Source organism: Meles meles, chromosome 4 (assembly GCF_922984935.1).
Source record: "Meles meles chromosome 4, mMelMel3.1 paternal haplotype, whole genome shotgun sequence".
NCBI lineage: Eukaryota > Metazoa > Chordata > Mammalia > Carnivora > Mustelidae > Meles > Meles meles.
In genome coordinates, this window is record NC_060069.1 from 38,974,938 (window position 1) to 38,997,849 (window position 22,912).

At 37.6% G+C, this 22,912-nt stretch overlaps 1 protein-coding gene across 3 annotated transcripts in view; it reads right to left on the reverse strand.

Annotated features, from left to right (window-relative positions):
- Nucleotides 1–17,417, reverse strand: part of POLQ (DNA polymerase theta) — a 158,364-nt gene extending 140,947 nt beyond the window's left edge. The window contains exons 1-8 of one of the 3 annotated variants that reach the window (XM_046001419.1): nucleotides 17,153–17,417; nucleotides 16,510–16,689; nucleotides 14,052–14,182; nucleotides 12,479–12,635; nucleotides 10,739–10,847; nucleotides 7,556–7,775; nucleotides 4,882–5,029; nucleotides 1,768–1,914 (exon numbers count right to left, since the gene is read on the reverse strand). In XM_046001419.1, the coding sequence (XP_045857375.1) occupies nucleotides 1,768–1,914; nucleotides 4,882–5,029; nucleotides 7,556–7,775; nucleotides 10,739–10,847; nucleotides 12,479–12,635; nucleotides 14,052–14,182; nucleotides 16,510–16,689; nucleotides 17,153–17,333 (1,273 nt within the window). In that variant the 5' untranslated portion in view covers nucleotides 17,334–17,417. Of the gene's footprint in view, nucleotides 1–1,767; nucleotides 1,915–4,881; nucleotides 5,030–7,555; nucleotides 7,776–10,738; nucleotides 10,848–12,478; nucleotides 12,636–13,177; nucleotides 13,253–14,051; nucleotides 14,183–16,509; nucleotides 16,690–17,152 lie in introns of those variants that run through there. The other 2 variants (XM_046001420.1, XM_046001421.1) reach the window with 2 other exon arrangements.
- Between the last annotated feature and the right edge of the window lie 5,495 nt (nucleotides 17,418–22,912).

Here is a 22,912-nt window from a genome sequence, read left to right on the forward strand (position 1 = left end):
CTTCTTGGGAAAAATATCTGGTCATGTCTTCTGCTCATTTCTTAACTAGATTATTTGTTTTTTTGGGTGTTGAGTTGGATAAATTCTTCAGATTTGGGATACTAATCCTTTAACAGATATGTCATTTGCAGGCACCTGGGTGGCTCAGTTGGTTAAGCAGCTGCCTTCGGCTCAAGTCATGATCCCAGGGTCCTGGGATTGAGCCCTGCATGGGGTACCCTGCTTAGTGGAGATCCTGCTTCTCTCTCTCCCACTGCCTGCCACTCTGTCTACTTGTGTTCTCTCTATCTCTCTGTCAAATAAATAAAATCTTAAAAAAAAAAATAAAAGATATGTCATTTGCAAATATCTTCTCCCATTCTAAAGGTTGCTTTCTAGTTCTGTTGATTGTTTCCTTTACTATACAGAAGCTCTTTATCTTGATGAAGTCCCAATAATTCATTTTTCCTTTTGTTCCCCTTGCCTTCAGAGACATGTCTAGTAAGAAGTTGCTACAGCCCAGGTCAAAGAGGTTCGTGCCTATGTTCTTCTCTAGGATTCTGATGGCATTCTGTCTCACATTTAGGTCTTTCATGAATTTTGAATTTATTTTTGTGTATTATGCAAGAAAGTTTCTTTCTTCTGGACCTGGAAGAAACTATATATTCTTAACCACATCCTTAGAGCATATGTCATGGACAGACCATTCCCTGAAAGAAGTTATTTAATTTAGTGACTGCATAATCCTGGCAATTTTGACAATCAGATGATTTTTAAGCAGTTCTAGCCCTCTCCAAACACAATATGATAATGTCTAAAATTAATTTGATTTTTATATATTTGTAAGAATATTTCAACACCCTTTGAGATAAGAGGAAACATTCCGAGTAGCATAAAACTAAGGCAGCAAGTACCTGTCTAACCTGAATTTTAAAGAAACTAAGTGTAGAAAGGTAACGATTTTAGAATTCACTTCCCCAATGGTATAAATGGTAAAAAAAAATGGTAAAAAATGGTGTAAATGGAAAAAAAATGCCTTTATCTGGTGTGTGTGTGTCTTGTCTGTCTGTCTATATATATATATATATATGTCTCTCTATATATACAGACATATATATATATATATATAGACAGACCGACAAGTACTGTCTAACCTGAATTTTAAAGAAACTAAGTGTAGAAAGGTAACGATTTTAGAATTCACTTCCCCAATGGTATAAATGGTAAAAAAAATGGTAAAAAATGGTGTAAATGGAAAAAAAAATGCCTTTATCTGGTGTGTGTGTGTCTTGTCTGTCTGTCTATATATATATATATATGTCTCTCTCTATATACAGACATATATAGAGAGAGACATATATATATATAGACAGACAGACAAGTACTGTCTAACCTGAATTTTAAAGAAACTAAGTGTAGAAAGGTAACGATTTTAGAATTCACTTCCCCAATGGTATAAATGGTAAAAAAAAATGGTAAAAAATGGTATAAATGGAAAAAAAAAATGCCTTTATCTGGTGTGTGTGTCTTGTCTGTCTGTCTATATATATATATGTCTCTCTCTATATACAGACATATATAGAGATATATAGACAGACAGACAAGACACACACACACAATAGATAAGTAAACTAAATATGTTTTATTCTTGTTTAATCACACACTTCTTAAAATGAAATCTAAAAGTCGTGTGGTTTTATAAGAAATCAAATGCACAGAAATAAAAAATGAAGAAATTATGAAGATTTTTAGGGGGACTTCTTAATAACAGATTATAAACATGGATACCTGCATGATGAAATGCTACTCCCCATGGTACAGTTTTTTGTAATACAGAGTCCAGTCCTGAAGGTGAACGTTTTAACTGATCCATCACTTCTAGGAGACCCTTTTGTTCCAGTATCACTGGTGGAAGTTCAGATGATCTTACCAATCCTGTCACAGAAAAAAACATCAACACTGTTCACTTCTTGCTGGACCTCTTTAAGTGCTATCTGCCTAAGTCATGACAGAGTTAAATATTAGGACAATGTTTCTACAACTACTATAGATAATAATTAGCCAGGCATCTTTTAAAAATACTTATGCCTGGCTCTGATTCCTAGACATTGTGATGCAACAGGATGCAACCTGAACATAGAAATTTTAAAATCTCCCCAGATGATTCTAATGTGCACCAAAGTTTAGGAAGCACTGTGTTAGGGTAAGACCAAGCCCACAAGAGGTGACCAAAGGACCCAGCTGAGGAAGGAAAGGATTACAGATACTACCATTCATAGCCTAAAAATCAAAATGCTTGCTCAAAGTTTGTCCCATAAACCAGCAGTGTCAGAAGCACCTAGGAAACTATTTCTTTTTTTTTATTTTATTTTATTTGACACAGAGAGAGGTCACAAGTAGGCAGAGAGGCAGGCAGAGAGAGAGGGAGAAACAGGCTCCCCACTGAGCAGAGAGCCCGATGCGGGTCTCGATCCCAGGACCTTGAGATCATGACCTGAGCTGAAGGCAGAGGCTTAAACCACTGAGCCACCCAGGCGCCCCATAGGAACCTATTTCTATGTGACAATTTTTCTAGCCTCTTTGCCACCCATGTGGTAGTTAGCCACCCATTATCTTCTATCTCTGTCTCTCTGTAAATTGCTCCCCTAGTAAGACATCAACTTTCTTAGATGCAGGAACTATGTTTTCTTTAAAGAATTTCCCAAACTTGGGAGCCTGGGTGGCTCAGTGGGTTAAGCCTCTGCCCTCAGCTCAGGTCATGATCTCAGGGTCCTGGGATTGAGTCCCGCATCAGGCTCTCTGCTCAGCAGAGAGCCTGCTTCCCCCTCTCTCTCTCTGTCTGCCTCTCTGCCTATTTGTGATTTCTGTCTGTGTGTGTCAAATAAATAAATAAAATCTTTAAAAAAAAAAAAAAAGAATTTCCCAAACTCTTGGATTTCTGAACTAGTAAGCCTCTTATAAAATTTTAACATATATATTCTTAAAAATATTTTAGGTAAGGGGCGCCTGGGTGGCTCAGTGGTTTAAGCCTCTGCCTTCGGCTCAGGTCATGATCTCAGGGTCATGGGATCGAGCCCCGCATCGGGCTCTCTGCTCGGTGGGGAGCCTGTTTCTCCCTCTCTCTCTGCCTGCCTCTCTGCCTACTTGTGACCTCTCTCTCTGTCAAATAAATAAAATATTAAAAAAAAATATTTTAGGTAAACTTTCCTTAAAATTTTAAGGACCCACAGGGGTTGCCAATGTTATATTATACTAAGCACAATTTAAAATTTTTTAAAACTACCATTGATCAATACCTTTATTTCAATGGAAAAGTCATTTTAACATTAAAAAAATTAGTAGGGTAATTTCAGAATTTAAACTTCAGCTTTACAAAAAAAACGCAGTCATATCCTTATTTTTCTGGTGAAAATTTCATTATAGCCCAGACTCCAGTCCAAGCACTAGGATTTGGGAAACCTTGCTATAAATCAAAGTAACAGAATCTCAAGCAAAGAAGATAATAATAATGTTTCTGATTATCAAAGGAATTTAAGTAATTATGGTACAACATAAGGAATATAAATGGTACAGTATAGAAAACATCAATTAGGAGGGAAATAAAAGAGATATTATAATGTTGGGCTGGAGCCTATCAAATAAAACTTCAAGCAAAGTTTACTTATTGGAGCTAAGCTTGAGGTATCTATCACCTATCCTCAGGATTCCAATGAAATCATAAAATATCCTAATATTCTGTGACCAGAACTGGTTGGTTTCTGTCTTCCCTACACTCATCTGTGTAGGGACCCCAAGGGACCATAGACTAGCAAAAGTAGTGAGGGAACAGTGCTCATCCTAGAATCAGTAAAATATATACTAATGGTTATAGCCATACATTAATCACTACTTAGCAATAGAAAATAGATAAACATAACAATCTGGCAAATCTTAAAAATACCATGCTGAAAGAAGCCAAACATACAACACACATACATCATATATGATTTTATTTATATGAAATTCTTAGGAATGTCACAACTAATCTAGAGTAACAAAAAGCAGGTCACTTGCCTAGGGCTCAGAGTAGAGAGGAGATTGATAGCTAAAGAGCAAAGATTACATTTTAAATGGGTGATAGAAATGTTCTGTAGGTTCATTACTGGTGGGGGTTAAACAAGTGTATACATTTGTTAAAATTCATTAAATTATACACTTCAAATGGGTACATTTTATTATATATAAATTGTACCTCAATAAAGGTGATTTTATTTATTTTTTAAGATTTTATTTTATTTTATTTTATTTTATTTGAGAGAGAGAGCATGAGTGAGAAAGCAAAAGCAGAAGGAGCAGCAGAGGAAGAGAGAGAAGCAGGCTCACCACTGAGCAGGGAGCCCCACGCAGGACTTGATTCCAGGACCTTGGGACCATGACCTGAGCCAAAGGCAGACGCTTAACAGACTGAGCCACCCAGGCACCCCAATAAAGCTGATTTTAAAATATATGTGTTTATATATATACATATGTATATGTGTGTGATTCTTTTTTAGGCTTTGGAAATATAAGGAAAGATATGTCTGATTTCTCCAGAAAAGTGTGTGTATATGATGTTCCAAATATAATTTAGGGGTTTCAAAAATCAGTATCTCAAAGCCCATGGATCCTAGATGAAGAATCTTAGTATGTGCCTGTATAAATCCAGTATTTAAAAAATCTTAAGGTTAGCCTGAGTGTGTGTATACATTGTCTATCATGAAGATAAGGAGAGGATTAGTCACAAAAGCATTGTTTTGTAAAGGAGTGTCCAGTGGGCAGGTGGTACAATGATCAAAAAGAGCCATGCTTTATTTGTATACTCATTACATTATTTTCAAGCAAATGTACTGAGTATAGAAGCTTTCATTTCCATCAGTAACTTACCCTTAGCTTGATGGTGTAGATTATAAAACTCACGGGCAATGCTATCTGCCAACTTCTCACACCATTTCTTTGATGGACAGAAAAGCAATACTGAATGGTTATCACAAATGGTCTCATAACATAAACTAACAACATGGTCCTCATCTCCCTAAGGAAGAAAGAGAAATAGTCACTCTAATGGTCCTTTCAAAACATTTTCACATCAGTTTAAAGTCACTCACTCATTTTGCTTCAAGATTTCTTCTATTGAAAGGCATAATAAAAACCAATTACAAAGTCAATAACAAAGAAAAAACAAGAAAAGAAAAAAAGAAATACCCTTCCTTATAATGCAAGGTGAAAGGAAATATGTTGATTAATTCAACTAGTATTTATTGACTTCGAACCCTCAGCCAATGGGGATATCATGGTAAGCAAAAGAAAGTCAACGTCCTGTCTTTAAGGTGGTTAGATCTCGTTGGGGAAACGTATTAAAGTACAAAACAAATAAATGTAAGATACAATGACTAGATGTACTATAAAAGAATTTTAGAATGTTATGAAGCCTCATATTTGACATAAATTTGACCAAAAAATCGAAGAGTTTTTTTTCTGGAAAAATTATCTAGCTGAGATAATGAAGGAGGGGAGGTGTTATTTCAATGAAAGGTAACTGGCGGACTGTGGAAAAATTTCAGGCAGAATAAAGCATATGTAAATACTGTGTGATAGCCCAGTGAGTTCTCAAAACTGGAAGGGGTGTTTAACTGAATTAATTCATCCATCCATTCACTCAATGAACAAACATTTGCTATGTACCAGATATTGTCCTAGGCACTGGGGATAAAGAATAAAGTGGAAAAAAAGCTCTGCCCTCAAAGTGTTACTATGCCAGTAGGAAGGGATAGATAATAACAAAAACAAGATAAGTAAAACACAGAATTTTGAACAGTGATAAAAAGAAAAATAAAATGGAAAATAGGGACCAGGAAGGGGAGGACGCTGTAATTTAGATAAGGTGGCCAGGGAAGGTCTAAGAAAGTGACTTTGAGTAAACGTCCAAAGGTAAAAGAGTAAACCATACTAATGCCTGGGGGGAAAGCATTCCAGAAAGAAAGAACCTGAGGTGAAAGATTCTTGGCATATTTTAGAACAGCAAAGAGGCTGTGGAGGGAATAAGAAAGAAAGTAGTAGGTAAGGTCAAAGCACTAAAGGGGTGGGAACCAATCATGTAAGGTCTTACTAGACTACCAAAAAGAGGCTGGCTTTCATTCTAAAGGAAACAAGGAACCATTTCAAATGTGGGGACATAATGGTTATGTGATCTGATGTTCATGTTAAATAGATCATTAGCTCCCGATTTAAGTATAGACTGAAAGGGAGAAGGTAGGAAGCAGAGGCTCAATTAGCAGACTATTTCAATAATCCAGGTAAGAGTTTAAAGTGATTCAAACAGGGTGAAGGCATAGACATAGCAACAGAAAAAGATTAACAGGAGAGTAAATGAATGCGCTTACATATTTGCTGAGGTAACCAAGGCATGGTCTGGTAAAATTTGGGGTACAGAGCAAACCAACTGAATAAGATTCCATGCCAGACATATAGAGATATATATATACATATATATATATATATATATATATGTATGTATGTATGTATGTATATATGTATATATATAGACATATACAAATGCCTATCTAGGACAGGACTGAAAAACATGAACTCATTCCTATTTCCAGCTCCAGCTGTTTCCATATTCAGAGGCACAGCTCTACACAGAAAGAGATGTCCCACTCCACAGACAATGAGTCAGTTCTTTAACCTCAGGATTGAAGAATCAGGCTTAAAAAAATACTATGAACTAAAATTTCTTAAGTGTTTATGGGTGTGTGAGGGAATTTATAATTTATTAAGCACTTCCTAGATGCCAATTTTTAACACCATCCTTTACTCCTAGAATAAGTATTATGTCCCAATGTACAGATAAGATAGTATATTCAGAGAGGTTTTGTGATTCAACTAGTATCAACAATATCAAATATCTCTGTTATGTAACAGAGGTAGGTCTGACTCCAAAAATGTTTTTCTCTTTTACTATATATTATACCTACTACTTAACAAAAGTTAATTTTCCACATTAGTGCTTAGTGTAAACTAAGCCATAAGAAAATCTTCTCCCAGTTAAAAAGAAAAATCTACAAAATTAAGTATTTTTTATTTATATTATCTTCTATTATACTTATTGGAAAAGATAATCATATATATTGAAGGCACAACTGGGCATCTGTGTGGCTATGTTGGTTAAGCACCTGCCTTCCGCTCAGGTCATGATCCCAGGGTCCTGGGATCAACCCCCATTTCCAGGTCCCTATTCACTGGGCAACCTGCTTCTCCCTCTAACCCTGCCTGCCTCTCCCCCTGCTTGTGCTCCTTTTCTCTCTGTCAAATAAATAAATAAAACCTTTAAAAATAAATAAATAAATTGAAGGCACAACTGTATTTCTTCTCTCACCATCATTAGCAATTATTTAAGATGAAACCATTAGCTTGGTATTAATAATCCTTCTAATGGATATGTAAAACATATTCAACTGCATTGCAACCCCTAATTTATATAACTCAAAAAAATGTTAACTTCTAGAAAATGCAATCAAACACAAAGTACCAGGAATGTGATGGAAAAATACTGACTTACCTTTACTTGTAGATTGGGCTGAAATTCCCTCACAAGCTTCATTGAAGAGTCATATATAGAATTTCCAATTTTTACTGACTCTAACAGTGGTACAGGACGAAAGTTCGTGTGGTAGAGTTCAGCATTCAACCAGGAAGCTACAGTCTCCAAATTAGGAAGAGTAGCACTCATGCCAACAATCTGCACGGCATTAGATAGAGGACTGGCTAAATTTGCCTGGCTGTGGAATACAAATGAAAATGATGTTCAAAGATACATAGTATTAGTTTCAAATAGTGCTGCTAACAATATTCTTGGTCATGTCCTTGTGTACATACACCCATACATTTTTAAGGTATATACCTAGAAGTAAAATTACTGGATTATAGATCATCTTCAATTTTATTGATGTCAAACTGTTTTCCAAAGAGACTGTACTAAAGTATCTCCATGATCCTTATGTGTTTCATTGTTCTACATCTTGTCACCACTTAGTATTGTCCATCTTTTTAATGTTAGCTATTTTGGAGAGTGTGTCATAATATCTCTTTGAAGAAGTAGTTTATATTGCCTTGATTACTAATGAGATTAAGTATCATTTCATCATTATGGACCATCTGGATACTATCTTATAAATGCCTGTTGAGGGTAGGAAAAGAATAAATGAAACAAGATGGGATTGGGAGGGAGACAAACCATAAGAGACTCTTAATCTCACAAAACAAACTGAGGGTTGCCAGGGGGAGGGAGGAGGGAGAGGGCAGTGGGTTTATGGACATTGGGGAGGGTATGTGCTATGGTGAGTGCTGTAAAGTGTGTAAACCTGGCGATTCACAGACCTGTACCCCTGGGGCTAATAATATATGCTAATAAAAAAAAATGCCTGTTGAAGGTGTTTGCCCATTGATACATTGGGTTTTCTCTTCTTGATTTGTTGAATTACTTGAATGTTCTGGATAATGACTTATCCTCTTTCATTAATTTTTGCTCTTGTCTTTATTATTTCTTTCCTTCTACTTTCTGTGGCATTATTTTACTACTCTAAGTTCTTGAGATGAATAACACATTAATTTTTCAGTCTCTCTTCTTCAGTACTACATGCATTTTATACTATCAACTCCCCTTTAAACTTCAGCTGCATTTCACAAGTTTTGTTAGAAAATGTACTTTCAATTCAAACTATCTTCCAATTTCTACTGTAATTACTTTTTTGATCCAAAATGGGTAAAAATGTATGTCCCAATTTCCAGGGGACATGTTCTAGTTATGCCTCTCCTACACTTATTTTTTAGTGTAATTCCATTTGTCAGAGAATATATTTTAAAATACTTAAATCCTTTAAAATCTATTGCTTTATGGCCCAGGACATAGTGAAGTTTTACTATGCACACTGAAAAGAACATATATTCTGCTTTTATTTGGTAATTCTTCTACATACATCCATTTTGTCAAATTTGCTACTTGCATTAGTCTTATTTTCTATATCCCTACTGATCTGGTATATAAACAATTATCCCCATGTTTTCTCATATACTGAAAAAGAGGTGTTAAATCTCCCTAAACTGAAATATAAGAGCTCCCTGATTGCAAGAATCTACTGTGCACCCAACACAATGAACAAAAATGAAACACCAAGACACATCAGTGTGAAATTTCACAACACTGAGGAAGAAAAGGAGCCCCTAAAATCTCCCAGAGTGAATTAAAAAATTTTATACAAAGGATAAAGGATAAGCATCATAAATTCTTGACTTCTATACCCGGGCAATCTACGAAATAACCATAAGGCATTTTCAGATATGCAAATTTTCAAAAAAAAAAAATCATGAATAGACTGTACACTGAAATAAAGTAGAATTCCTGGAAGATGTCCCCACCAAAATGAGGAAGTAAATCAAGAAAAAAAAAATGTTATCTAAAAAAAGGGGACACTGACCCAAGCATAAAGCAATAGGAATGAATGATAAAGAAAGATCCTAAAATAAGTACTATGCAGCACATATATAGTTTACCCACCAATCCAGATTGGAATAATTCATCAGTCTTTTGGAGAAACTTCAAGAAGATGAATTTGGTAGAATAGCAAATGTGTTGAAACATATTGGATGGAGATTTACATAAATGGGAAAGAGGCTGGGGATCAATCAGTGAAAAGGACATAGCAAATCAAGCCATCAAACAAAAAAGATATTTATTAATTTCAGAGAAAAAAAAGTTATTTTGAAGATAAAAGTAATCATAATATACCACATGCTTCAGTTGGCAAAGGCATTTATAAAGCCATAACAGTCTAATATTAAATATTGGTCTGATAAAAATTATGATATAACAGTATTTGGAGAATGGGAAGATGATGAGAGGACAAAGAGAGACTGTGGGGTAGGTGGGCGGAGATTGGGTTGGGTAAGTAAAGATTTTAAAGAAGAGCTAGATCTTCATCTTTCATAGTAAGTAGTATATAATGTGTAAAACTAAAAACACAGTGGCTACATTTAGAAATAACATTGTAAATAATTTTCTTAAAAGCTGTTAGAGTTGAAAGTAGTTGCCTCTGGGAAGGAGGGGATAAAGAAATGCTATTTTTCAAAATTAGTCTTGATTGCTTAAATAGAATGATGTATAACTGGCAAATACAAAAACTGGATTTTTTAAAATTTTATCATAAAAATGGTGAACAACCTGAAATTTTTAAATGTTATAAAAATCATCTAAAATCACTCTCAATCTTAAGTACTTCTTTTGGAACAAAAATGAACTGCTGTACCTGAGTTTGTTCTAAATAGGTATTATTGTCCTTCTTTAATGTATTTTTTTTTCCCTTTTTATTTATTTTTTTTCAGCGTAACAGTATTCATTCTTTTTGCACAACACCCAGTGCTCCATGCAAAACGTGCCCTCCCCATCACCCACCACCTGTTCCCCCAACCTCCCACCCCTGACCCTTCAAAACCCTCAGGTTGTTTTTCAGAGTCCATAGTCTCTTATGGTTCGCCTCCCCTCCCCAATGTCCATAGCCCGCTCCCCCTCTCCCAATCCCACCTCCCCCCAGCAACCCCCAGTTTGTTTTGTGAGATTAAGAGTCATTTATGGTTTGTCTCCCTCCCAATCCCATCTTGTATTTAATTCATACTTACTATGCACTTTTGCAAACACTTCCTTAGCACTGCTTAGAATCTCAGGAACTCAGTTATTTCAGGTACTCACCAAGATGCTGACTTGTGAGTAATATAGCAAATCTTAGTGAGTAAAAGTTCCAGCAGATACCCTCGGTGAGAGTCTCCCAGCATATGTAATTCATCCACAACCACCATTCCTAAAGAGATTGTCCAGATACTAGGTTTCACAAAATTTAACAATTTCAATAAAAATTTTAAAAGACTCGGCATCTTATATAGTAAGTAGCTGTCATTACTACAATATATTACAGGTGATAAAAATTTCTAACCATAAAACAAAAATCAAATTTCACATAATGGACAATCCTTTCTCAAGATATTTCAGACACCTTAAGTGGTCCAACTATACTGTATTCTGGATCTAAAAATCAAGGATTAGCTAACTCAGAGGAAACTGCCTCTCATTACTCAGATACTTCTATATTGGCAACTTTGTATAAATATATGTACAATGAGATATCAAATACACCTAGGATAGTTATTCAGTGTGTTGACTTTTCTATGGGGTAAAACAGCCAGGGCAACCAACCATACTGATGTTAGAAAGTTGCTTAGAACAACAAAATCAGATCAAGAAGATAGAAATTATTTTAAGGATGTTTTTGTTTGATGATAATCAGCTAATGAATCACCCCACTACAAAACATAAATATGTTTGTATACCAGAATCCTCTTCTCCACTACTTGGAGAATCAAACCACTCTATGCACTTGGAATAATGCGCAAGAAGTACTGAAAATTTAGTACCAACCAATGTCTTCTTTAAACATAGCCATAAGATTATGGTTTTCACAGGCACAGTTACTCCCCCACGCCCCCAACAAATTCTCCCCACCTAAATCAAGATCTTTCAAACCCATTTCCTAATGGCACATGATACTCCTTTTCCTTATCAGTAAGCTATCTGAAAAGTTATTTCAGAGTTTATTCACTCAGTCTGTCATTCAAAAAAAATCTGTGCCAGGCACTGTGTTAGGTATATTGGATATCACATTTTATAAGATTCTATTGCAATCTTTGAGATATTTAAAATCCAATGGGGTCACAAGTGATAAGACAATTCTGATACAAATTGATGAATTTGATTTCTCTCTCTAAGCTTTATAGAGCAGAGCCATGTCTTATTAAGTTTTGATTTCATTCCCCACTCCCACTCTACCAAGTTTTACCGTTTAAGTTTATCAGGATCTCAATGAGTAGCTAACTGATATTCTTGCTGCTCTTGCTGATGCTACAACTATTCTATTCCTGTTGCTACCTCTACATAGACTTTCCTAAGAGGTTTAAAAAAAAAAAAAAAAAGCATTAAGGTAGAAAACCTTCACAGAGTTCCAAAGGAACAAATGTCAGCTTCTATAGCTTCATACCACTTCCCTGCTAAATGGTAACCTCCAAGTAAAGACCAAATCTAGCTATCTTGGCACCAGAATATGATAATGAATACACACTAACTGCAGATATGGCAGAACCAGCTCCAGCATGCTTACTTCTATTCCCAGTAAAGTTCAGACAGAAAAGAAGCAATGAGAAATGACTTGAGGGCTCAAGGATATTCCTCTGTGTTTTATAAAGTGCAAACATACAGGGAAATAGTAAATAGCAGCAAGCAGGACATAAAACTTTTTTTTTTTTTAAACACAGAGTTCTTAACATTACAGATGCCAATTCTCAATAAGAAAAAAATGGGACCTATAGAAATCATAACAGCCATTCCATTCCTTCAAAAAATAGCAACAGAAAATATTTGTTTATTTCCTACTTTTCTTACCTAAAAGATCCATCTTATTTTCCTCTATGAGGCGATTGATCAGACCATTGGCTCTCTCAATTGTGCAGACAGCAATATCCAAGGAAGAGAAATGCCCTGTCGGAGAGGCACTGCCCATATAACCATCCACATTTATGCCTACTTCCTGAAACAGACTCTGAATTGAGTAAAAAGGAATAATACAAGTAAAAATACTTGAAATTCATGAGTTATAGATTGGTTCTATCCCAGAATACAGACATAAGTATCCAAAGATATTTACTAGATTACTGTTGATTGTTCCTGACCAGGACACACTGGTTTTTGTTTTGTTTTGTTTTTGTTTTTAGAATCACATGATAAAAATATGAAGTTTAGAACTGACAAAACACAGAACAGAGATTTTCTGTTAAGACAGAGTCAAATAGAAGTATGCCATTTTAACGATTACATTTATAAAACACTTCCAAGAGTTACAGAAATTAAAACTGGAAAAAAAAACTAAAGCACTCAATTTTTAATCTAATAAACATGCAAGAAACTAGCTCTGTTTTTAAACACAAATGTAACACTTTAAGGAACAAATTTATACTTCATGAAAAAAATATTATTATCCCACAATCTTTTATACAACAGAAGTTTTCAAAAGTCAAATGCAGTGGGACCTTGATGTTAATTTTTTTTTTTTTTTTTTGGTAGTTTTACTTGTAACTAACATACCTTCTCAATAAAAAGGATCCTTTCATCATTTTGTTACTTTGGTCTAAGTTGAGAAGATGTTACCATGTAGGACCAGCTTTGTTGGCTATTTGGCCTCTGAAATAACTGTTAAAAAGATTTATAGAACCATAGAACTTTAGAGCTGTTCATTCAGTAAAATGTTTCTGAGTGTTATTGAGTTAACCCATAATATTAGGGTTAAAGTCCTTTTTACCAATGAAAATACTAAGGTCCAGGAGATTATGTGCCTGGCCTGAAGACATAGTTAATGGCAAAACTGGGACTAGAACCCAGATTTTTTGGACTACCAGTATTATAGTCTTGCCATTCCAACACTTTTTTTCACTGAGGAAATCATAACAGTAAATGTATTTTATTTAATGTAACGCTGTAGTTGTAAAAACGCCTTAAAAACCAGGGAGTATCATACTAATGAAAAATGTTATTATTTATTTTTGCAGAAGAACAAACCACAGGCCTGAAGTTTTACCTAAGCACCAGTGGATCGGGTTCTTCTTCCCCCAACTACTCCCAAATGACCCTCAAGATAGGATATGCATCCTTAAACACTCTTTCCTTTCCATGCTTCATTCTAATCCTGCTATTCAGTTAAAATGCTGTTTTTTAATTTATATGTTTATATACTAATTGAAGTATTCTGTTTACTTCCTAAGGAAAAGTTCATAAATTTTAACACAATTTTCAATTACTCTTTTGATTTAATGACCCTTTCTCTTTTTATATAAATAATAAAGTTTATCTTCATCAATGCCCAACTTTTAAAGCTACTTTGGGATGCAACAAAAGAAACTTATTAACAAAGCTGCCAGTAATAGATCTTATTACAATAATGTTCTTAGTATAAGAGCATTACCTGAAGATAGTATTTCTTCTCTTTAGCCACAGAGACAAAGGGCAAAATAAACAAAGCTTTCTTCCGCATTTCCAAAACTCGCTTCAACATAAGTAATTCAGCAACAAGAGTCTTCCCAGCACTAGTAGGAGCTAAAACATGTTATTCCACAGGTTATTACAAAAAGAATATTTGACATATTGTATTAGTAAATGTTTTAAACCAAATTCAGTAACTACAGAGCCTTAGACTAACCTATCATTAAGGCCCCTACTAGCAACTGAAAACTTTATTCACTTAAATGTCCCCGACTTCAAACCAGTGCTCTAGAGAGCCTCACACTGAAAACAGAGAATTCTTAAACAAATCCTTTTATGAACAATAAATGAAAAATACTGAGTCCCTAGCTTGTATCTAATGATCCTTTCCTTTAAGTACTGAATGATTAAAAGTAGATAAACTTTGAGGAAGGAGATAAACAAATTTAATATATTGTGGTAAAAACCATGATAGAAATTGAGAGAGAAGAGCTATAATGAAGTTTATGGAAAGGAAACACAACTTGGGAGAAGAGAAGGGAAGAGGAAAGGAATGCCAAGCAAAAGAAACAGCATGTGCAAAGGCCTGGGGGAAAGCCTGCTAAGTTCAAAGGATGGTAATTTAGTAAGCCTGAAATAAAACCAGGAAGATTTAGAGAAGAGATATGAACATGTCACATGAAAAAGAATTTTATAATCCCACCATGTAAGGAATTTAGAATTTATCAAAGCAATGTAGAGTGACTAGTGAGTTCTATGAAAAGGTGTGTTAAGACCATATTTGTACTTTACAAAGACCACTTTGTGAGCAGGGCAGAACAAAACCAGAGAAAAAATATAAACTAGTTATAAGGCTATTGTGTAATCTAGAAGATGAGCATAGTCTACAAGAAAGAGTAGTGAACTAGGTAGTGTACCTAAAAAGAGAGAGTAGTCAGAATTAAAACATTTGGGTGGCTCAGTCGGTGGGGTATTTGACTCTTGATTTCCAATCAGGGCATGATCTCGGGGCATGAGATCATGTCTGTCTGGCTCCACACTCAGGGAGAAGTCTTATTCTCTCCCCCTTTCCCCTTTCTGCCCCTCCCTGCACACTCACGCTCTCATGTGTGTGTGTGCTCTCTCTCGCTCTTAAATAAATAAATCTTAAAAAAAAAAAAAAAAGATATTTGAGATACACACTGGACACGGTGATTAACTGATATAAGCTGGTGACCAGAAATATGAATGACACTCGAGTTTTGGTCTAAGCAGTTGAAATGGTCAGGCCATTCTATCACTACTACCAATTACGGTGTACTTTCAATATGCCAACAACTCTTCTAAGCATTCTCTCATGTTTTCTATTAATAATCTATTAATTATCATAGGCATTAACTGTAACAGTTTTCAAACCCAACCAATCTGACTCCACAGCCTGAATTTATTTTTTTTTTAAGGTTTTATTTATTTATTTGACAGAGAGAGAGATCACAAGTAGGCAGAGAGGCAGGCAGAGAGAGAGGAGGAAGCAGGCTCCCCGCGGAGCAGAGAGCCCGATGCGGGGCTCGATCCCAGGACCCTGAGATCATGACCCGAGCCGAAGGCAGCGGCTTAATCCACTGAGCCACCCAGGTGCCCCTACAGCCTGAATTTATTATTTATTATTTATTATTAAGAACTATCTGCCGAAGACATAATGAAAACTATGGACGACTCACAACTTCAAAAAAAACTGACACAAAGAAAGCACATCTTATCAAATGACAAGGTCTAAAGTCAATGAGTAAAAACGTTAAAAAGTATGAATGTCAGAGTTGCCCCTGAAAGCCTATATAAGTCTTCTACTTGGTAAATTACATATGGTTTTGTGTATACATCCCCGTACAAGATGGTCAATTTATAAATACTTAATGTATAATGTTCACACACTGTAAAGCAACTGAGATCAACCAGGGGAAGAGCAGATGTACATTTCCCTTGCACTTTCATCCTGGAACATGTTTGTTGAGAGGAAAAGCAAGCAAAATAGTTCTCTTTAAACTGTCTGCTTTTTTGCTCCCCACCCTCACCATAATGGAATTGGCATAACTTAAATATGCATATGATGAGACTCCACTTTTCATATTTTAAGGCTTTCTCTAGTTATAAATCACTGTTTCATTCACTTTTTAACTACCCCATAACTACTACCTTTTAAAATATTTTATTTATTTATTTGACAGAGAAAAATCACAACTAGGCAGAGAGGCAGGCAGAGAGAGAGGAGGAAGCAGGCCTCCCGCGGAGCAGAGAGCCCGATGCGGGGCTCGATCCCAGGACTCTGGGATCATGACCTGAGCCGAAGGCAGAGGCTTTAACCCACTGAGCCACCCAGGGCCCCCCCCATAACTACCTCAAGGGTATCCTTCATATTCATGTCATAAAGTAGTACAGAAATTAATGTGCACAAATTTGAATACCTGAATAGACTAAATTCTTTCCTTCCAGGACTTGTCCCAGCAAAAGGCACTCTGCCTGCCATTCAAACATCTTTTTTACACCCAAACTGTGATATTTCTCCAGAACCGCTACAGGAAGTCCCCAGTTTGCCAACAGCAACTTGTCTATTTGATCGTCGGGAATTGTCTGCTTGCATTCCCCTTTCAGGAAAGAAAAAAAAAAAAAAAATTAGTAGTTGAACCTAATTCTAACATATGACTTCAGTAGTCTTCCACTGTGTTTTGGAATTCCTATGTGTTGGACTGAGGCTATATAAAGCATATGCAGACATAAAGCACTTCCAGTGTAAGGCTCTGTATGGAGTACTAGGCACTATGAGGCGTGATCCTCCAATAGGTGACTAGATTTGGCCAACTAGAAAGTTGTTTCTGCAAAGGTCAAAAGACCCACAAACCAGTTGAATATTACTACCAGGCTGTCGCCCAATCCGCACGTCCATGTCCTAACAGAAAGTGACCTGCCACGCTAGGCCAGAGTCACAAACTGAGAAGGGGAGTAGAAGTTCAGTGGGCTGAACAAACACACAAGCTCTGTGCTGAAACTACACCTCCCCACACTGGGCTGCCCACCTCGCCCGCGGACCCCCCGACTGCCTGGGAGTACCTGCAGCTGCGGCCGGCGGGCGGCTGCGGTCCTTCAAGCAGCGTCCCAGGCCCGGGGGCGGACTCAACACGGGCCCCGAATGAAGCAGGAGGCTGTCACTGCCGTCACAGCCACTTCCCGAGAAGGAGTCCGAGCTTGATGCTGAACGCCGCCGTTTCCCACTCCAGCGCGGAAGATTCATCGCGAATTCTTCTCGGTGATTCAGGGAAAGCCACAGTGCCAGTGTCCTCCCGCTCGGGAGAAACCGGGCCTGGTGACAGGTGCAGCCACCATCTTCCCGCCTCGGCTTTCAAACTCTGGCCTCCCAGCCCGCCCCGGAACCATAGAGTTTTCAGTGGTGAGAGTAACCCGAGAATCATAGAATCGTGGGGAAAGAGCGGCTCCACCGGTGTCTTCGACCTCCAGCCTTTGACCACTTTTGGAGGTTAGCGTCAGAGAAGCCGAGGGGCACCAAGATAAAGGGTTGAGGGCGGAGGGAACGACTTTGTATGCATAACCTGCATTTATAATCGGCCTGGCCTAAGTACTTTCTTTTTGTCCATTTCTTGCGTGAATAGCAAGATTTGCTAACTTCATGAGTTGCCCGTAATTGGTAGCTTAGGGAAGTTACTCTTCTTAACAAATTGGTATTAAAAAATTATTATAGATTATGCGTGCAGGTACATGTAGTACAAGTCTGGGAAATAGCATTTGAGAATCAGTTCTGTGAAAACCTGATCTTATTTTTTAAATGTTTTGAATGGCAATATTCTAAAATTCCACAAGATGGAGACATTACTCCATGAAGGAAACATTTTTCCTCGTTCTCTTTTATGCTAGTGCCCTGCGTTCGTTCACTCAACCATTTATTGAGCACCTTCTGTGTACCAGCCATCTGGGTAAATGGCAGGAATACGGCATGAAATGGTTTCTGCTCTCAAAGAGAAAGAGACTAGAGAAGGAGACAGACATTAAATTAATTAATAATTTTAAATTGTAATAACGTTCAGGCAAAAATGAACAGTGCTATCAAGGAAGTGGAAGGACTCCTAATTTACATTGCAGTCATGGAAGAACTTCCTGAGACGCTGTATAGCATAGAGGTCAAGAGTGAAATTCAGGAGCCAGTTGTCTAGGTTTGACGACTGAATAGGTGTGGTTTTGGGCAAGTTGCTTAACCCCTTTGGGCTTCCTTTTTTGCATGTATATGATAGGGATAATAATAATGAACTGGTTATTATGAGTACTAAAAAAAAGCCAATGTGTGTAGAGTGCTTAGAAGAGTGCCCTCCACAGGGCGCCTGGGTGGCGTCTTTGGCTTTGGCTCAGGTCATGATCCCAGGGTCCTTGGATAGAGCCACGCATCAAGCTCCGCATGGGGCTCTCTGCTCAGCAGGGAGCCTGTTTACCCCTCTCTCTTCCTGCCTCTCTGCTTACCTGTGATCTCTCTTTGTGTCAAATAAATAAATAAATAAAATCTTTAAAAAAAAAAAAATAGTGCCCTCCACATAATAACTACTATTCAAAGAAAGTGATATTTAAGGATCCTAATATTGTTTCCAATGTAAATTCAGCGTTTTAAGGGAAAATAATAAACAAACAAAAAACCTCTCACAAATCTCACACTATTTTTTTTACGTGAACTATGATCAGATGAGGAAAATAATTAGAAAGGAAATGCAAGGAAAAGTCTATGTCATCTCAGGAAAAAGCCTAGAGAATATTTCCAAATTTCCAGTTTATTTCAAACATTCAACATGTTTCTAACTTAAAAAAAAACTCAGAAAAATGGAGAAAAGAAAGCTACTTTTTGAAAATTTTTAAAAATTCTGTTACACTAACAAGTATTGTAATAATGCTAATACACCAGAAGTATGTCCCATCTTTTAATTGTGTCTGAGCTTGTGTTCCTTGGGATTTTACGTGTGGTAATTCTTCAAGGTCTGAGTTAAAATCTTTCAGAGGGGGTGCCTGGTTGGCACAATTGGTAGAATATGTGACTCTTGATCTCCCAGTCATGAGTTTGAGCTCCATTGTGTTTACTTAAAAATAAGGGTTTACAACTTTTGTAGCAACATGGACAGGACTGGAAGAAATTATGCTGAGCGAAATAAGTCAAGCAGAGAGAGTCAAGTATCATATGGTCTCACTTATTTGTGGAGCATAACAAATAACATGGAGGACATGGGGAGATGGAGAGGAGAGGGAGTTGAGGGAAACTGGAAGGGGAGATGAACCATAAGAGACTATGGACTCTGAAAAACAACCAGAGGATTATGAAGGGGCAGCGGGAGGGGGTGGGGTGGGGTGGGAGGTTGAGGAACCAGGTGGTGGGTAATAGGGAGGGCACGTACTGCATGGAGCACTGGGTGTGATGCCAAAACAATGAACACTGTTATGCTGTAATTAAGCAAATAAAAATAAATAAATAAATAAAATAAGGGTTTACTTTAAAAATAAATAAATAAAACAAATAAATAAAATCTTCCAGAAGAAAAATATGTGGATGTATTTCCTCCAGTTACCTGAGAGACATACCTGGGTCACTTTAAACTGAATCTCTGGGTCGAAGTTTTTTAAAGATAGAGAAGTAGTAAAATGACACTAGACAGATTTGGACGAGCTTCCAATCTGACCATCTCAATCTGCAGATCAGTTATTTCTCTGCTTTATTTAGAATTCTGCCCTTCTTGGGTTTTAGCTTTGTATTTTTTAGATCTTACCTCTCACCTGTTGGGATTCCCAGACTCCTAGCCCCCAGAATACATAATCCATTAAAATCCACACTAAACCACCAGGGATCAGCAGATATCACTACGGTAAGCTTTGGTTTTAATGCTTCACCTACTCTTTTAGAATGTTTGATTATTTGATTGACATTTCTGTCCTACAAGCAGTTCTTTGACTTTTACCAGTTTTTTTTTTTAATATTTTATTTATTTATTTGACAGAGAGAGATCACAAGTAGATAGAGAGGCAGGCAGAGAGAGAGAGAGAGGGAAGCAGGCTCCCTGCTGAGCAGAGAGCCCGATGCGGGACTCGATCCCAGGACCCTGAGATCATGACCTGAGCCGAAGGCAGAGGCTTAACCCACTGAGCCACCCAGGCGCCCCGGCCAGTTTTTTTTTTTTTTTAATTTTTACCAGTGTAGTCACTAATGTTTAAAAAGTATTTGTTACATAACATCCAGAATATTTAGAAATGTGTGTTGCACTAGAAGTGGTTTCTTGTTCAGCCTAATATTGCTAAAAGCAAGCAAAGGAAACTCAAATAACAGTAGATATACATTCAAATATGTCATCTGATTATTTTATTAAGTTTGCACAAATAATTGACTAAAACAAAGTCTAGAATCTACCACACTGAAGAAATTCTGAGCTTCGCACATGAATGGAAGTGATTTGTAAAAAAAGGAAAGAACCAGAAAATAATACAAGATCAGAAATAGGATGCAAGTGGTGCTAATTGGAGTTAATGTGCTTAGAAAAAAGGAGATGCTAATTAAGAGGATATTCCGCTTGAAGTTCGGTGGTTCTAAATTGAACAAGTGTAGTGGCTGCACCTGAGAATTCCCTGGGAAGCTTTAAAACTACTGTCCTACTCCTAGAGATTCTGATGTAATTGGTCTGGGTGTAATTTGGGGAGCTACAGATTTTAATTCAGACGGCTTCCATGAAGAAGTTTTTTGTTTTTTTTTTTAATTTATTTATTTTTTCAGCATAACAGTATTCATTGTTTTTGCACAACACCCAGTGCTCCCATGAGGAAGTTTTAATATGAGGCTTAAATCAACAAGAAACTCTGAAAAAGACCTATTCCTCCACAGTGTCCCAAAGGACTAGTAGAAATAGCGTGCTTACAGACAGGGATAGAAGCAAAATTGAAATAACCTCAAAGGTCCAGGTTAAAACATCAGAAAGCCATCTTAAAGGTGATTAAAACTGAACTGTGAATGCCTGAAAGAGACTAAATTACTAGAATATGTAAGTACAAAACCTATAACTTCCAAATTTATAAATAGACTGTTCTCCCACTTCTCACATGGCAATACCGTTGATTGCTTGTGTAGTAAATACCTAGCAGACACTGTGAAGAAGGGAGATAAGCAGTAAAACTGGGATCCTAAGGGTATGATTTTTGGCGTAGAAAGAGCCCTTGATTAGATGGGGAAAGGGATGAGTACTCTGCTGGGGAGAAGTTGCCCAAAGCAGCCCTAGTAGAACAACCTGCTGATTGGTTTGGTAGGGATGAGGGCAGGAAGTTAGACCACACAGAAGCAAGCATTCCCAGCCTACCATTTGAGTCTTGGAGTGTACAGTTTTAAAATCAGCACTTATAGGACGGAGTCAAGATGGAGGGGAAGTAGGAGGACGCACCATTTCAACCTGAACCCTAAAGTGAGCTGATTACCTACCAAAGAACTCCAACCACCCATGAAATCAGCCTGAGATCAGAATTATACACGTCTGGATCTCTACAGGAGCAGAAGACACCAGTGGCAGGTAAAGCCGACTGGGAGCATCGGACTGATATCGGAAGATAAACAAAAGGGGGAGGGAGCCACCAGAGGTGACCGATTGGAAAGTAATAACCCAACATGAGAGTGCTCTGCCTCTGGGGACCAGCATTAACTTGGAGTCTGGTTGAAAGCACTCAAAAAACAAAGAGCAAAGGATCCCGGGGGGTAATAGTGGGAACCTGGGCGGTTAGGGTTAGGGACCTAAGTCCCTGGACCCAGGACAGCCTCCCCTGGCGCTGAGCCAGAGAGAGTGCAGGCAGAGAAATCAGGTCTCTGTCCCTGAGCCGCCAGTGCACATGACCCGCCAGCACGCCCGAGAACGAGTGGGGTCTGGCTCCCCTGAGGGGCTGGGAACCTGGCCAGAGGGCAATCCTGAAACGCGCGCGTCCCACACCCTCCCTTGGGAGAGGTGCTCATAGGCGCTAGCCTGGAGCTCTGGCATCCAGAAAAACCAGACATTCCCAGCCCGGGACAGCGGGAAAATCTCAGTGTGCGATCTCTGTTCGGAACCTCTCTGGCGGTCTGGAGCTGCCCAGACAGCCACCGCTGCCCTGGGTTTGGGTACAACGAGGAGCTCCTGCATCCCCAGGGACAGTGACTCAGAACCGACTCTACCTGCAGCTCTTGCAGAACATTCTGAGGCTTCTCTCTGAGAGGGAGGTCGGGGTGCAGTTTGCTCTCCTCTAAACCTCCAAAAACCATCAAAAGCTGTCAAGGCGAGAGAAAGCAGATGAAAGAACATAAAAACCCCCAGAGAACAAAAGCCTGGAAAAAACAGTTTCCTCAGAGCCCACCCCCTTGAGGGGAGCGGGAGGACCTAACTCAGGGAACATCATTGTCTGAAAACCCACGTGGCAGGCCCCTCCCCCAGAAAACCAACCAGGAAGGAAGAAAAAAAAAAAAAAAAGACTACAAGAGAACAACCACCACTACTTCATAAATACAACTTTTATTTTTAATTCTTTACCAATATTCTGGTTCTTTTTTTTAAATACATACAGATAATTTTTTAACCTATTTACCATCACACTGAGATGTCCAGTACATCAAATTCTTTAATAACCTTCTAACCTGAACTTTTTGATACATACACCCAGTGTTTTTCTTTTGCCTTTCTATTTTTTAATTCTTTTTTAATTTTAACTTAGTTTAGTCTAGTTTCTTCTTTTTTAATTTTTATTTTCTACTATACATATAGAGTTAAACTTCAAGGTAATCCCCTTTCCCCAATCAATGCTACCCCTATAGGCAAACCAGTTTCT